General features: G+C 53.6%; 4 protein-coding genes across 4 annotated transcripts; 2 read left to right on the top strand and 2 right to left on the bottom strand.

Annotated features, from left to right (window-relative positions):
• Positions 1–121: 121 nt before the first annotated feature.
• Z520_02679 (uncharacterized protein) lies at positions 122–2,558 on the bottom strand (the record flags this gene model as incomplete). Its single annotated transcript, XM_016773192.1, has 7 exons — positions 122–708; positions 769–1,135; positions 1,187–1,258; positions 1,308–1,767; positions 1,816–2,058; positions 2,114–2,243; positions 2,297–2,558. The coding sequence occupies 7 exons, from the start codon at positions 2,556–2,558 to the stop codon at positions 122–124; spliced, it is 2,121 nt and encodes a 706-aa protein (XP_016635249.1).
• A 1,082-nt stretch (positions 2,559–3,640) lies between these two features.
• Positions 3,641–4,264, top strand: Z520_02680 (uncharacterized protein; the record flags this gene model as incomplete). The annotated part of the gene is made up of 2 exons (XM_016773193.1): positions 3,641–3,955; positions 4,010–4,264. The coding sequence occupies 2 exons, from the start codon at positions 3,641–3,643 to the stop codon at positions 4,262–4,264; spliced, it is 570 nt and encodes a 189-aa protein (XP_016635250.1).
• A 916-nt stretch (positions 4,265–5,180) lies between these two features.
• On the top strand, positions 5,181–6,621 carry Z520_02681 (uncharacterized protein; the record flags this gene model as incomplete). The annotated part of the gene is made up of 2 exons (XM_016773194.1): positions 5,181–5,995; positions 6,090–6,621. 2 exons carry the CDS (start codon positions 5,181–5,183, stop codon positions 6,619–6,621), a joined length of 1,347 nt encoding a protein of 448 aa, XP_016635251.1.
• Positions 6,622–8,108: 1,487 nt separating this feature from the next.
• On the bottom strand, positions 8,109–11,524 carry Z520_02682 (uncharacterized protein; the record flags this gene model as incomplete). The annotated part of the gene is made up of 2 exons (XM_016773195.1): positions 8,109–11,242; positions 11,293–11,524. The coding sequence occupies 2 exons, from the start codon at positions 11,522–11,524 to the stop codon at positions 8,109–8,111; spliced, it is 3,366 nt and encodes a 1,121-aa protein (XP_016635252.1).
• Between the last annotated feature and the right edge of the window lie 1,433 nt (positions 11,525–12,957).

Consider the following 12,957-nt stretch of genomic DNA (forward strand, 5'->3'; position numbering starts at 1 on the left):
TTGTGCAATCCATGGACCTCCATCTCCCGAGCACGGAACCTGAAAATTAGAAATTATGATTACCACAAGGCTATTCCCGGACCCGTCGTGAACACCTGTCTATATGCATAAATATGTGTCATCAAAGTAGAAATTCAATGGCCATGCACAGCAAGGCCACGGTCGAAAGAGGCCAGCAGCTCAAGGAAGCAGCACCGTTGCTATTGGTGTTGGCCGAACTGCTGGCATTGATCGTGGGAGGGGTGTTGGTGGTGTTCAAGATGGCGGTTCCATTGCCGTTACTTGAAGCCTGACTGTTGCTTGAGCCAGTGCTGTTTGTTGTGGAGTTATGGTGCTTCGTTGACGATGTAGTTTGGTCGTAGAAATTGCGGATAATGGTGCTGGCCTGTTCAGCCAGTCCATAGGTGGAGCTCATAAGATGCGCTGAGAAAGCAATGGGCGGGACGCTGGCGTCGGCGACACGGACGTTCGAAAGCCCGTAGACTCGGAGATTTGCATCCACCACACCACCTTGCTCGAGAGGCAGCATTGCACAGCTGGACGACGGGTGGAATTCGGTAAACACCTCTCCGCGGAGCCAGTCCTCCCACTCCTCGTCGGTCTGAACATCTGAACCAGGCCACGTTTCTTCAATCATGTTGCCGGCTAACGGCTCGGTTTCACCCAGGACTCGGGCGAGCTTGACGCCCTCGCGGAGGATCTCAACATCTGGGAGCAGTCAGTCTCCGAGGCACTCGTTCGTTTTGGGCATACAAGCAACAAACATACCGGCAGGATGATTCAGATAATTGGGATTGATGACCGGATAGTCCAGCGGATCCGAGGAATTGATGGAGATCTGACCGTGACTGAATGGGTGCTGGAGATTGGCTCCGATTTGGATGGAACCGTTAGTACTCAGACCAATCACCAGCTCTATTAGTCCGATTGGACTGGTGAGAATGGTATTTGCGGTTGCGCTGTAGATCGTCTTGTAGCCGGAAATGACGCTCGTGTCAGAACTCGTGTCCGGAATGTACGAGTCAATTTCGCCCAAGATGCTGCTCTGCAGGCCACTGACTCCATTGCCAAACAGGACCGAGGAATTCACGTAGGCGGTCGCACTGTTGACGTATGACAAGAAAGCAGGGTTGGTCTGTAACAGTTAGAAAACGACCTTCGAGCTGTCCAGGATCAATCTCCCTACCGATTCGGTTCCATTGGCTTCATATATAGTGCCCGCAGTCTGCGCGTCGGTACTCCATGTTACAGTGACACTCTGTTCCAGTTAGCAAGAGTCGCTGATGATGGATGGCAACGGAACTTACTATGTGATCTTGAAGATGCTGGCCGACACCTGGAAGCTCAGACACAACGGTAACTCCGGCGGCATCCAGGACATCCTTCGGCCCGACACCGCTGTACAGCAGAACAGTTGGGCTGCCAACAGTACCAGCAGCAAGGATCACCTCCTTGTTGACGCCCACAGTCAGCTTCTCACCAGCTCCATTAAGCACATATTCGACCGCGTGTGCTGTGAGGTTGCCTCCTGAAGTATTGCTGAAGAGAATGCGGGTCACCTGAGCGTTGGCGACCACATCGTAATTGGAGCGCGGTGGCAATGGATCGAGGTATCCAGAGCGACTGTATGAACGCGTCCAGTTGGCCGGGTTGATAGCGGATGTGGCGACGTACGCGCCCCAATTCTCACCACCATAGGGGTCTTGCGTGTCATCTACACCAGCATTATTGGCAGTACTAGACCACGCGCCAACGAGAGGCATAGTACTGATGTGGTGTCAGCTCATATCCATGTGTGACATATAGAGAACGTACAAGCCAGGGTAGGACATGTGAATTGGTCCTTGACTGCCATGGCTGGCCGGGTTGTAGGTGATAGCAGCTTCTTGTTGGATTGAAGCGTCGACAGGTGGACTGAATGTCTCACTCTTCTTCATCGCGGCGAACATGGCGTCCCAAGACCAATTCTCGGCGCCGTCCATGTCCCCAAGCATATCTTGCCACGCATTTATTTCGATTTCTCCTGGCCGGTTCAGGTACATTCCATTGATGGCAGAGCTGCCTGTAACAGTCTGCGTCAGTTTCTCTTCGGCGCAGGCAAACAAAGAGGGACGAACCTCCAAGGACTTTCCCTCGAGGCCATGGGCACTGAGAGTTATTCGCATTGGGTTGAGGAGTTGTTGTAAATGCCCAATTGAGATCCGTGGGCCAGAGCGATTCGTAGTATGCATACGCAGGTGTGTCTGTCCGTCGGTTAGAAACTTGAGGGGTTTCCCAATAGCGAGAACAACCGCACCTATTCGATCCCGATACTCGTCCCCGTCACTACCAGCTTCGAGGACAAGGACCGTATGGTTCGCATCTTCTGAGAGGCGCGCACCAAGCACCAGCCCAGCCAAGCCTCCACCGACAATGACAAAGTCGTATGAGTCGGCGATGCTCGTGCCATCAATGATGTTGCGGGTACGAAGATGTGTATTCCTCGACTCATGCGCAGAGGGAGCAGCGAGCGCTATGCCGGCGGCAGCGGCCAGAACGACAGACAGAGAGCATCGCATGCTGTGTCCTGCATGTACCAATATTGTTGTGCAAGAGACGAGGACACGCGCAGGCAGAGGCCGAGATAAATGAACCAGCCATGTCAAGACTCAAGAGAGACTAAACAAACCAAGTTTAGCAGTCCCCATGGGATATACAAGTCCGTTGGGACTACGGAGCAGCCAACGCGCAATAGTAGGCCGGCAGCGCTACATGCACACTCCAGCCCACTCTTTTTAAAATTGTGTACACAACCAAACTTACCTATCACCAACCGCACACACGTGCTCCATACCCAGTTAAGTCAGGTCGGCCAGGTAGAGTGGAGCATGGCAGCGCCACGCTTGAGCAGGTTCATGCTTCGTCAAATGTGCTGATCTCGAGATGCCAGCCGTCATATCTCCCAGCGCAGACCAGCGCAGACCAGGGCATTGCACCATCCCATTTGGCAGAAGCGATGATAACAAACGGCGCTTGTCGAGGATCAGGGGCAGAAGACGTCCAGAAACCCTTGCGAGTGGTCTGGCAGGCACCTGGCACCCACTGGCCGTGTCTCAGGGTCTCACATTCGGGAAGGTTAACGGCACCCACTGCAAGAGGGGAAAGGTGGCATTGACTGAGGGACCAGGGTCAGTTCGGTGGAGTGAGAATTGCTCAGAGCGGCGCCGAGCATCATAATACCATAACAAAAACACTAACAAAAACAACAACATTGTGCGGATGTGTCTGAAGGTGGAGGAACGGACCTGCATAAAATTTCAGGGGTGGAAAAGTTAAAAGCGGTTAGGCTCCGGCCGGTGAAACTGCACCCGAATGTGTTTGAGGCGAGGCTGCGTGGCTGGGCACTTGGCTGGGCACTTGCGCTGGGTAGAACGGCAAGAACGGTTGAGAGTCCCGAGGCTGTCGATCGTTAGGGCGGCATCCATCCATTTCCCAAAACGAATAGGGCCTTGCATTGACTGATGCCGGCCACGTTGCCTTCCAATTGCTACCGAGTATAGAACATGCGCTGGAGAGAAACGAGGTCGACTTCTTATCTCACACCCGGACATCCCCAACCAACCTCGTTGAATTAGTCGGTCCTCACCGACAATCCCTCACAATGGCAAAGAAACCTGCAGCCCAGTCCCCAGCCACCAAAACATCTGCTCCTGTTGCCGCCGCCAAACCTCCGGCCGCAGCTACACAGACCAGCAAACCCTCAGGATCCTTCACGTCCAGTCCGGCACCTCCCACAAAGCCTGTACAGTCAAGCACACTGTCTCCTCGCTCGTCACCACAAGAAATCATCATCCATGTCTGGAACAAGTATCTACAAGATACCCCTTCACGGACCATGCTGTTGGACGTCTTCATGGCCTGGCTAGTCGTCGTGGGCGGCTTGCAGTTCCTCTACTGTGTGCTAGCTGGCAATTACGTACGTCGCCTAGCTTCTGGCCGCCAACGTGCGCTGACTCGTTTGCAAATATAGCCCTTTAACGCCTTCCTCTCCGGCTTCTCTGCCGCCGTCGGTCAATTTGTTCTTACCGCTTCATTGCGCATGCAGACTTCCGAAAGACCACCGGCAGGGGCATCTACGGGAGCGAAAAAGTCGACGGCCAAGACCATCGATGGTGTGACGGGAGAACTGGTGGAGAACACGAAAATCAGTTCTGAAAGAGCGTTTGCAGACTTTGTCTTTGGGAGCCTGATATTGCATGGGTTCTGTGTCAACTTTATCAACTGAAAGAGGAGCCCACTACACAACATTGGAGAGGGACGAAGACGTTGCTACTCGCCGCGGCTGTCCATATCTCCCCTGCTGTCAGCTGTAATGGCCGCCTCATCTTGAAGCGATGGCTAGTGGCTATTTTGATGTCGGGACTTCGAGAACCTCCATCCCAGCCGAAGGCCAACTATCGCGGTGCCATCCAGCCGGCTGTCCTCAGGTGTTCTTTCTGCCCCGGCGACGCATGTTGCGAGCGGCGGCCGCATGTATTGACTACTGCGCAAAAATTGCAGCTACGGACAAGACTAGAGAAGCACGTAGTGTTCCCGCGGGTAGATGTATACTACGGGAAAGGGATCCATGGAGGACTTGACTGCGGCTTGGCCCTCCTGGCACAGTCTCTAAGGACATTTTGCCATTGATGCCAACTTGATGTACGGAATATCTGCAACGAATGTCCTGGTTAGAAGAATGATAGTTGCAGGCGCTGCAACTCCATTTTGTAGTTTGACCTGCTAGGCGTGCCATTCCACATTTCATTAAACTTCCCGCCATATAAATGTCCCTGGCCTCAACTTCCATTCTTGGAGCAAAGAAGACCTCATCTCATCAGCAATCATACCCTTCCTGTTCAATCAGCTTAACAATGACCAACAACTACCTAGGTAGGTATCTTTCCCCTCTTCTTCCTGTAGGACGCCATTCGAGCAGTGAGTCCAAGGATTGAAGCAACCTGAAACGCTATTCAGGGCCAACGGCGTTTCATGTTTCCAAGATGCTCACTTTAACCACAACTGGACTGCTTGCCAACGGGAATCTTTTGCTGCTGCTGCTCTCATTCTGACTCTCCTTTGTATGCTGTCCTGTTTATTCTCCATTCCTCCCTCTATTCTTAATCCTGTTTGTTTAATTGTTTGTGTTGTTGCGTGCCAAGATGAAAACCGAGCTGGCCTCCGTATTGACGACTCTATGCTTTCTGACCGCAAGCGCGCTGGAAGCGCCCTCGGCATGGGAAGAATGGTCAACTATCCAGAAGAGCGACAGTGCTGTCGAGGCCGGTGACAGCACGCTTGGCGATAGGCTTCTCCGCGGATCAGGTCAAGCGGAACCCCATACCGCCGACGACTCTGCCGTTGCTTCTTCCAACGATGAAGAACATGCCTACAGAACGGATCATTTTCGAGGTCCATGGTCCCATGAACCGGTCTGTACCGACTACTTGGACACGCTGGGCGACCAACTGTGCGTGTACACCGACGCAACATTCGGCAACGGCCGAGGCATATCGATATTCACGACGCCCGGCATTGCGCAAGAGTTCGCCTCGCTCTTACCCTTCCAGGACCCTTCTGCCCTCTCCTCCCACGGGATCAACCCGCCGGAAGACAGCAACGCGGACGCCAACCGGCCATGGTACACGACGTCGATCCCAGGAAAGGGAATGGGCATGCTTGCCTCCCGCGCCCTGCAACGCGGCGACCTCGTCACGGCATACACGCCGTACCTGCTCGCGCACATGGAGAACGTCCTTTCGACCTCGGAGCGCGAGAGATTCTTGCGAGTGGCCGTGGACCAACTTCCCCCAGCCAGCCGGGACCAGTATCTCGGCTTGGCAAAGATCTACGGCGAGCCGAGTGTCGTGGTCCAGGACGTGGTGAAGGCCAACGCCTTTGAGATGCAGGTCGCGGGCCAGATGCATTTGGCCGTGTTTCCCGAGGCGTCGAGGATGAACCATGCGTGTGCGCCAAAGTAAGTTTCTCTCTCTCTCTCTCTCTCTCTCTCTCTCTCTCTCTCTCTCTCTCTCTCTCTCTGCAGCGACAGACCAAAAACTGATCAAAACCAGCGCACAATACTACTTATCTCCAGGATTCCTCACACACTTCGTGCACGCCGTACGCCCAATCGCCCAAGATGAAGAAATCACCATCTCCTACGCGCCGCCCCTGCGCCTTTACGCCGACCGACAATCGTACCTCCAATCGACATTCCAATTCACATGCACGTGCCCTCGCTGCACGCACTCGGCTCACCGCCCGCTCGAGGACTCGGACAAAGCGACCGAGGACATGATCGCCTTGCAGTGGGCCTTGTCGCAGTGGACGCACAACTCGACCGCGTCGGTGAAAAAGGCCGAGATGCTGGTGGGCTTGTACATCCAGGAAGGGCTGGACGCGTTCCTCGACGACGCGTATGGGCATGCCGCGCTGACGTACAACGCCGCGGGGAGCGCCAACGGCGCCAAGAAGTATGCGAAGCTGGCAGCAGGGGCGACGCGCTTAAAGTACGGGCCCGAGGCGGAGGCGGCGAGGGAGTGGGATAGGATCGGGAAGGATCCCACGATGCATTCGAGTTGGAGGAGGAGGAAGACGGGATAGCCGGGCGGTATTCGCAGGTTTTGTGTACAATGGATATTTTGTACTATATTTGGACTGGTATGTCTCTGGAAAAGGGTTTCGAGAGAACAGAGACCTGTAGTACAGACAAACCACATAGGTCCAAGGTGCGTCTGTCAATTACAAACAATAGCATTGTTCGGCTCTCTGTCTCCCCCCTGGGTTTCAGTCTTGTTGCCGTGCCACCCGCTTCGTTCCCGCCATGTGTCGTGCGACTGGGTCTTGTCAAGTGTTCCAACCCAGTTGTGAATCGGTTCTCATCCATGGATCCATGGATCCATCCTTCCATCCATCCACTCATCCACTCATCCGTTCCGTCCACCCTGCCATCCCTCGTAAAGCATATTTTTTGTCCCCATTTCCGGCCCCTCCCACCCCTCCGTAAGATGCGTTATATAATGACAGTGAGCAAAACCAACAATTCTGCACATAAGTTCAAGGGCTGGCAATGTGTCGTGAGAGAAGATTGGCGTGTTAGATGCCGTTCCATCCTTCTCGATGTCGTGCCCGGCCAGATGTCGCATTCTCCGTTTCCACGTGTGCAGTGCCGCAACGAACAAATAAATTGCCAATAAACGAACCCAGTTCGGTAAAGACAGACAACCACGACCGAATGAGATGACGAACCGCCGTTGAGAATGCTTGACTGGTAGAGACAGAATGCCGCGTGATGAGATCGTTCCAGCTGCCGGTATATCATCCCACGTGAAAAACAAGCTCAAATCAGTGATCACGACCGAGTAGGAAGTAGAAGAAGAACCACTCCATCGCTCCAACTTGCCACCTCTTGACCAGCCCAGCCTTTGCATCGTATGTACGCATATTGGAATGTCACTCTGCATGAAACAAGTGCCTGATTCCACAGTTTCAGGGCCGCCATCTGCATACCCTTGCAGAATGCAAAAGCAACTTCAGTGCACCGTGTCCATGCAGATCCGAACCAGAAAAAGCAAATATGTATGCATGAGTCCAACCTTGAGTTGCTGCCCAAGTGGTAAGAGTTGCCCCATTCCGAATGCCGTATGCCATCTCGCCGACCCTTCGGTTATGTGTTGGGAGGGATTTATGCTGTAGCCTTTGCCGATAAAATTGACAACAGTCATAACATGAACAATGATATAAACATGACGTGACAAAAGTCACAACAGATGGGGTATCAGATAGCCGCCTGCTTAAACACAAAATTCAATTAACAAGCAAATTTCATCGAACATGTTTTGAAATTCTTCATAGCAAACAAAAGCATCCAACAGTAGCACTTGGAAAGATTGTTGTTCCCTTAGAAGCAAGATTCCTGATCGACTGATCCAGTGCAGCAGGGAAGACTGTCAGGTGGCGTGTATTGCTGCTTTCGCGCGCAGCTTGGGCCTTGTTTGCTCGGATTTTACTATTTCTGCCTCGACCGGAGTTCGGCCTCAGGAATCGAGTTGAAGAAATTGGTGCACACCTAATTTCGTCATCTCCGCAGCCTAGATCTTAGCCGCGTTGGCGACAGTCACATGCTCTCGACTGTTTTCACGGTGAAGGCTAGAGTGAGCGTGGCCGTTGGAGTTTCCGTAGAAAAAGCCGTTCGGTGTCAAATTGGGATCGTCTCTCGCCAGACTGCCGGGACCCACAATTTTGTCTTCGTCAATGCCTCTGAGTTTGGAACAGGCATTGCCCAGTAAACCCGCGGCTTCATGGGTGAGCTCCCATCGTGTGCTCTCGAAGGACTCCTTCAGCATCATGAGCAATCCGAGGCATCGGTTCTTGCCTTTCACGTTTTCAAGATCGTCAGGTGCTCGGACTCCGGCGACTGTCTCGAGGTAGTGCCGCATGTCCCGCTCCTTCTGCTCATATGTTTCGAATTCTGCTTCGGTGGGGGGAGGCTTGATTGGGCCCTCCAGCGCGAAACCGTAGCACCAGACGACCAGTGCTGATATGTACAGCACCCAGGGCCGATTCAATAGGAAATCGTCGCGAGCAATGTATTGGTTGTGCTCGAATGCTTGAGGAAGGATTGGGCTAGCGTGACCATACAAGCGACCACTAATCCCATCCAGCCCATCACCATCCGGTGGGATGAGGACCTGAACGATAAATTTGAGGGCATAAAACGCTGCATCTCTTGCCGAAGCCTTTGTAGCCCAGCGTTCGATCTTCTCGCGTACCACACTGTAATCCTTTGGGGTTATTGAGCGTCCGAGGAGTCTGTTCGCGCCAGCAAAGACTTGGCAATCGACAACATCGACATGAGCGGCAATATGTGCAAGATGATGCAGCACTGTCCTTGACTCGAAGATATTTTCATCATCAACCGGGCGTAAGATTGGGTGGGGAGGGGCAACTGGGGTCCGCAATGGGGAGGACGGCGCTGGTGTGGCTTCTGCCAAAGCTTCGTCAAAATCTCGCTTCCAGTTGTCGAATGCGCGCAATAGGACCCCTTTCCACTTGTCCGGGCCTCCGAAGGAGTTTGCGGTTCGTGGTCCGAGGGAAGAGATCTGCAAATCCCTTTGAGTCATGTGCCAAGAGACGGATAGTAGACCGGCCATGATGATAGTACGGCCAAAGGAATTTGTCCGTACTCTCTGGCCATTCAGGGTTCTCTTCAGACCGTCCAGAAACATGATTGGCTTGATGCCGTTGGTCTGCAACGAGGATTGAACTCGTGCAGCCTCGGAGGGGGAGACAGCCGACCAGAGTCCTTCATCACATGGCAAGGGTAACCGCATCTCATGTGCAACCATCTTTGCAGCATGACCGAACATAGTTGCATGGATGGAATCAAGCACAAATGCTCCAAAGGCTGCACGACGCGTTGCTTCGGTAGTGATCCATCGATGCCAGGAATCTTCGGATTTTGAGGCTTCTGCTCCTGTGAATGGGACAGAGATCCTGCCATTGTCCTGCTCTCCTCGTAGACTTGGTGGGGAGTCAGATGCTGAACGACCCAGGAGGGAGCTGCCACGGCGCATGAGAGTAAGAGTAGAGTCGTGGTGAATGTGCGCTCTTTCGTGCAACGCCCGAGTCGCATACATTTTCTCGTACACTTCAATCAGTAGAAGGGTCTGGAAGACCCATAGCTTTGCGGGAGGTCTGAAGTCAACATCGCGGACAATCTCCCAGCGGAGGTGCCAAACAACAAAATTGGCAAATTCAGCTGCAGAATCGGTCAAAGTCGTGCCGTAAGCTTTATCCAATGTCGCAGCTCCAATGGCAATAACCATAAGTAACAGGAGGTTGTGGGTCCGATCAGCAGAAAAAGTAGGCTTGTGTAGGATTGGCAGCTGCGCATGTTGATGATACCAATATGATCCAATGTAGGTATGCATCATTCGCAAACTCAAGATGTGACCGTCATTGTCAAGGTCACCTTCGAACACCGAGTCCTTTCGTTTTTTCACCGCATCGTGCGGACGTTCAACAAACTGAGTCTGCATCAGATCGAGGAGCTCGTGACGTTTGGATTCAGACATGATATATTGGCTGGTGGCTGTTGAATCCAGAATGCTGGTAACACTCATAGGATGTTGCAAGCCAGCGCCTGTGGAGTAGTTATTGCCAGATGACGAAGGGCTTTGGGAGAAATACGGACCCTGAGCTTGCTGCTGATCGTGGCCACTGTAACCGGGGACGTAGTTGGGGGGCGAGAAACCATTGGAGCCAGACTGGGCATCGTTAAAGAGCCACTGCGTAAAATCATCGGCCACATTGAACGGCGTCTGAGTAAACTCGTCGCCGCCGAAGACTGGGAACCCGAAACCCGTACTGATATCTATGTTCGACATGCTAGTGCTAATCAGGGAGTATGGGTAGGTATCATTCCGCGTCAACCCATGCGAGACCGCCGCGGCAAACGCTGCGTCTGCCGTTCGCGACACGCCGGCAGACGGATAGCCTGCCGACGAGTACGCAGCAGCGGAAGTCATGTCAACAGACTGCATATAGCCGTTGTTCAAAACACTTCTGTCCATGGCACTGTCAGAGTGTGATCGTACCGGTTGGAGGGGAGGTCCAGACGTTCCGGAATATTGCCGAACCGGTGATGGCGGGACATTCTGCCCTGAGCTCCTGTCCCTTGTTTGCATCTGGGCATAAGATCCCTGGTCCCTTCTCTGATCCGCATTGTTGAGACTTTGTCTTCGGACAACCGAAGACCAAGTCTCCTGTTTCTGTGGAGGGCTCATTGGGTTACTACTAAGGCTGCCGGTGCGATGTAAAGGGGGTTCCGGTCTAGCGACGGCGGTCTGGGGCGTGGGAGGATGGAATCTTGGTTCAATGGACGCTGTCGAAGGAGAGACAATGTTGTTCGCAATGTGGGACTGCTGTGCATAGTGGTGACCATCGATAGACTGTCCCTGTGGCGGGCCGAATTGCTGACCTTCCTGAGTACTCTTGACGTTAGGGGCAGACATTGGATAGACTTGAGGTTGGCCGAGGTGGTGCTGTGACGCCATTGCAGGTACGATTTGATTACTCGAGGTGGATTGTGCGAAAGCATCCCGCTTGTGGAGTTGGGAGCCATGTGTTGTATGTCGTTCCCGATGTCGAATGCAAAGATCTTGTCGCACAAAATACCTACTGCAGTCGGGGTAATCGCAACGATAGATGGTCTTCGGAGTATCTTCGACGGAGAATTAGAGGGGTTAGAAGGACCTGGCAAGAATGACTTACGGTTTAGCTGGTGCCTATAGAGATGCTCAGCACGAGAGTAGCTTTTACCGCACCCTTCGTGTTTACACTCGAATTTCTTGTCTGGATTCGGCTTTGCAACTCTCCTCCTCTTTTTCGGCGGTGGTCCGCCGACATTTTCTGCGCCACCATCAGCGACCTTGACATCGTCGGATGAGCCGTTCTGGGCAAGGGAATCCTGCTCGTTTTGTTCGACAGGGTCTAGCTCGGCCATGGTGCGTGACGGGCAGTTGTCACAACAGGCCTGAAAGCCTGACACTGATCCAGGCGGCGATGCAGGCAAGTGATATCACGGGATATGCAGCATGATCGAAATGCCAATGATCCGCACAGCCAAGGCTCACAATGGAAGTCGACGAGAGGATTCAGACAGTGTCCTGATTCTTACCACTAGGCTGTCGCTGCGATGCAGTCTGTGGGGTGTGGAGGTATGGCTGAGTTGGCGCAGAGTGCCTGTCTTGCCCGTTGTAAACTTGCCTAGAGTGGTTGCGCCCTTTCTGAAGTGCCCGTGCTTGTGTATTTCCCCTTCGGTCTCAACCCAGGACTTCGGTAGACAGTCAAAGGAGGTCTCTGCGCAGACTAAGATGAACTAGATGGCGTTTGTGGGAGAAAGAATCGCAACAGGTTGTGGGATGCAGAAAATGGCACGAGCGAGTTTTCCTTCGAATGCAGGTACCGGGTCGCGCAGAATGAACGTGGTTCAGGTGACCTCGGGGGGTAAGGCTCGTGAGAAATGAGCGGAGGACGTATTGCTTTTGCTGCTCCTCATGGCCTGTGGCGAGGAAAAGTGGACAGCCGAGAACAAGGCCTGGGGTCTGATGCTGCGTGGGCGTCCAGACAGAGCCTGGAGTCTGGAGAGCAGTACGGAGAAGGGTCTTCGAATGCAGCGGGATCTTCGTTGCTTCTGTAAGGAGGCGGTACTGGGGCAATTGACGGGGTCTAGGTTGCAGTTATGCCTGTCGCTGGTCGTGGACGAGTAGTCCCGTCGACACTGGCATGGCGGAGTGTCTAGGCTAGATATGGATCAGGCAATGACAAGCCCCGTTGTGCAGAGCGGAGTGCAGAAGCCAGTCAGAGGCACGAGGACGGGGGATGGAGGTTGGGGGGTGATGCAGAGGACGCGGGATGCGTGTGGATGTGCGGCGTGGAGAGGAATAAATTACGATGAGATGGAGGTTTTGCCGTGAAAAGTGAGGAGGAGGGGGAATTGGGTGGTGAGTGCAGGTGAGTGGTGAGTGGTTAGTGGTTCGTGCGCACTGACAGTGACTGGCTGACGAGAGAGACAGTCAGAGGGAATTTTTGGAGGGTGGTGAGTGGTGGGTGAGTGGTGCGAGGGCGAGGGCGATGGCGCTAGGCTGCACTAGGCTGTGATGTGGGCGGGGACTGGCGGGCCATCACTCGACTACGTACTCGGAACGGGTAGAGGCTTGCGGGCAGCGGGCGGCGGCCCAGACAAGCAGTTGGGCATCTGCGGCCTCCATTGGCGGCCCCGGGGGCATCTGACGGGGGCCCTGGGCACCAAACCTGGCCTCGAATACGCCCAAGCCGTTCTTTGTGCTCTGCCTACCTAGTACCTACATGGTAGGTAAACCACTGCGTTTTCCCTTCTCGGTTCTTTATTTTCGTCCTTGAACTAAATCCTAGAAC

This window comes from Fonsecaea multimorphosa (genome assembly GCF_000836435.1).
Source record: "Fonsecaea multimorphosa CBS 102226 unplaced genomic scaffold supercont1.4, whole genome shotgun sequence".
NCBI classification, from domain to species: Eukaryota; Fungi; Ascomycota; class Eurotiomycetes; order Chaetothyriales; family Herpotrichiellaceae; genus Fonsecaea; species Fonsecaea multimorphosa.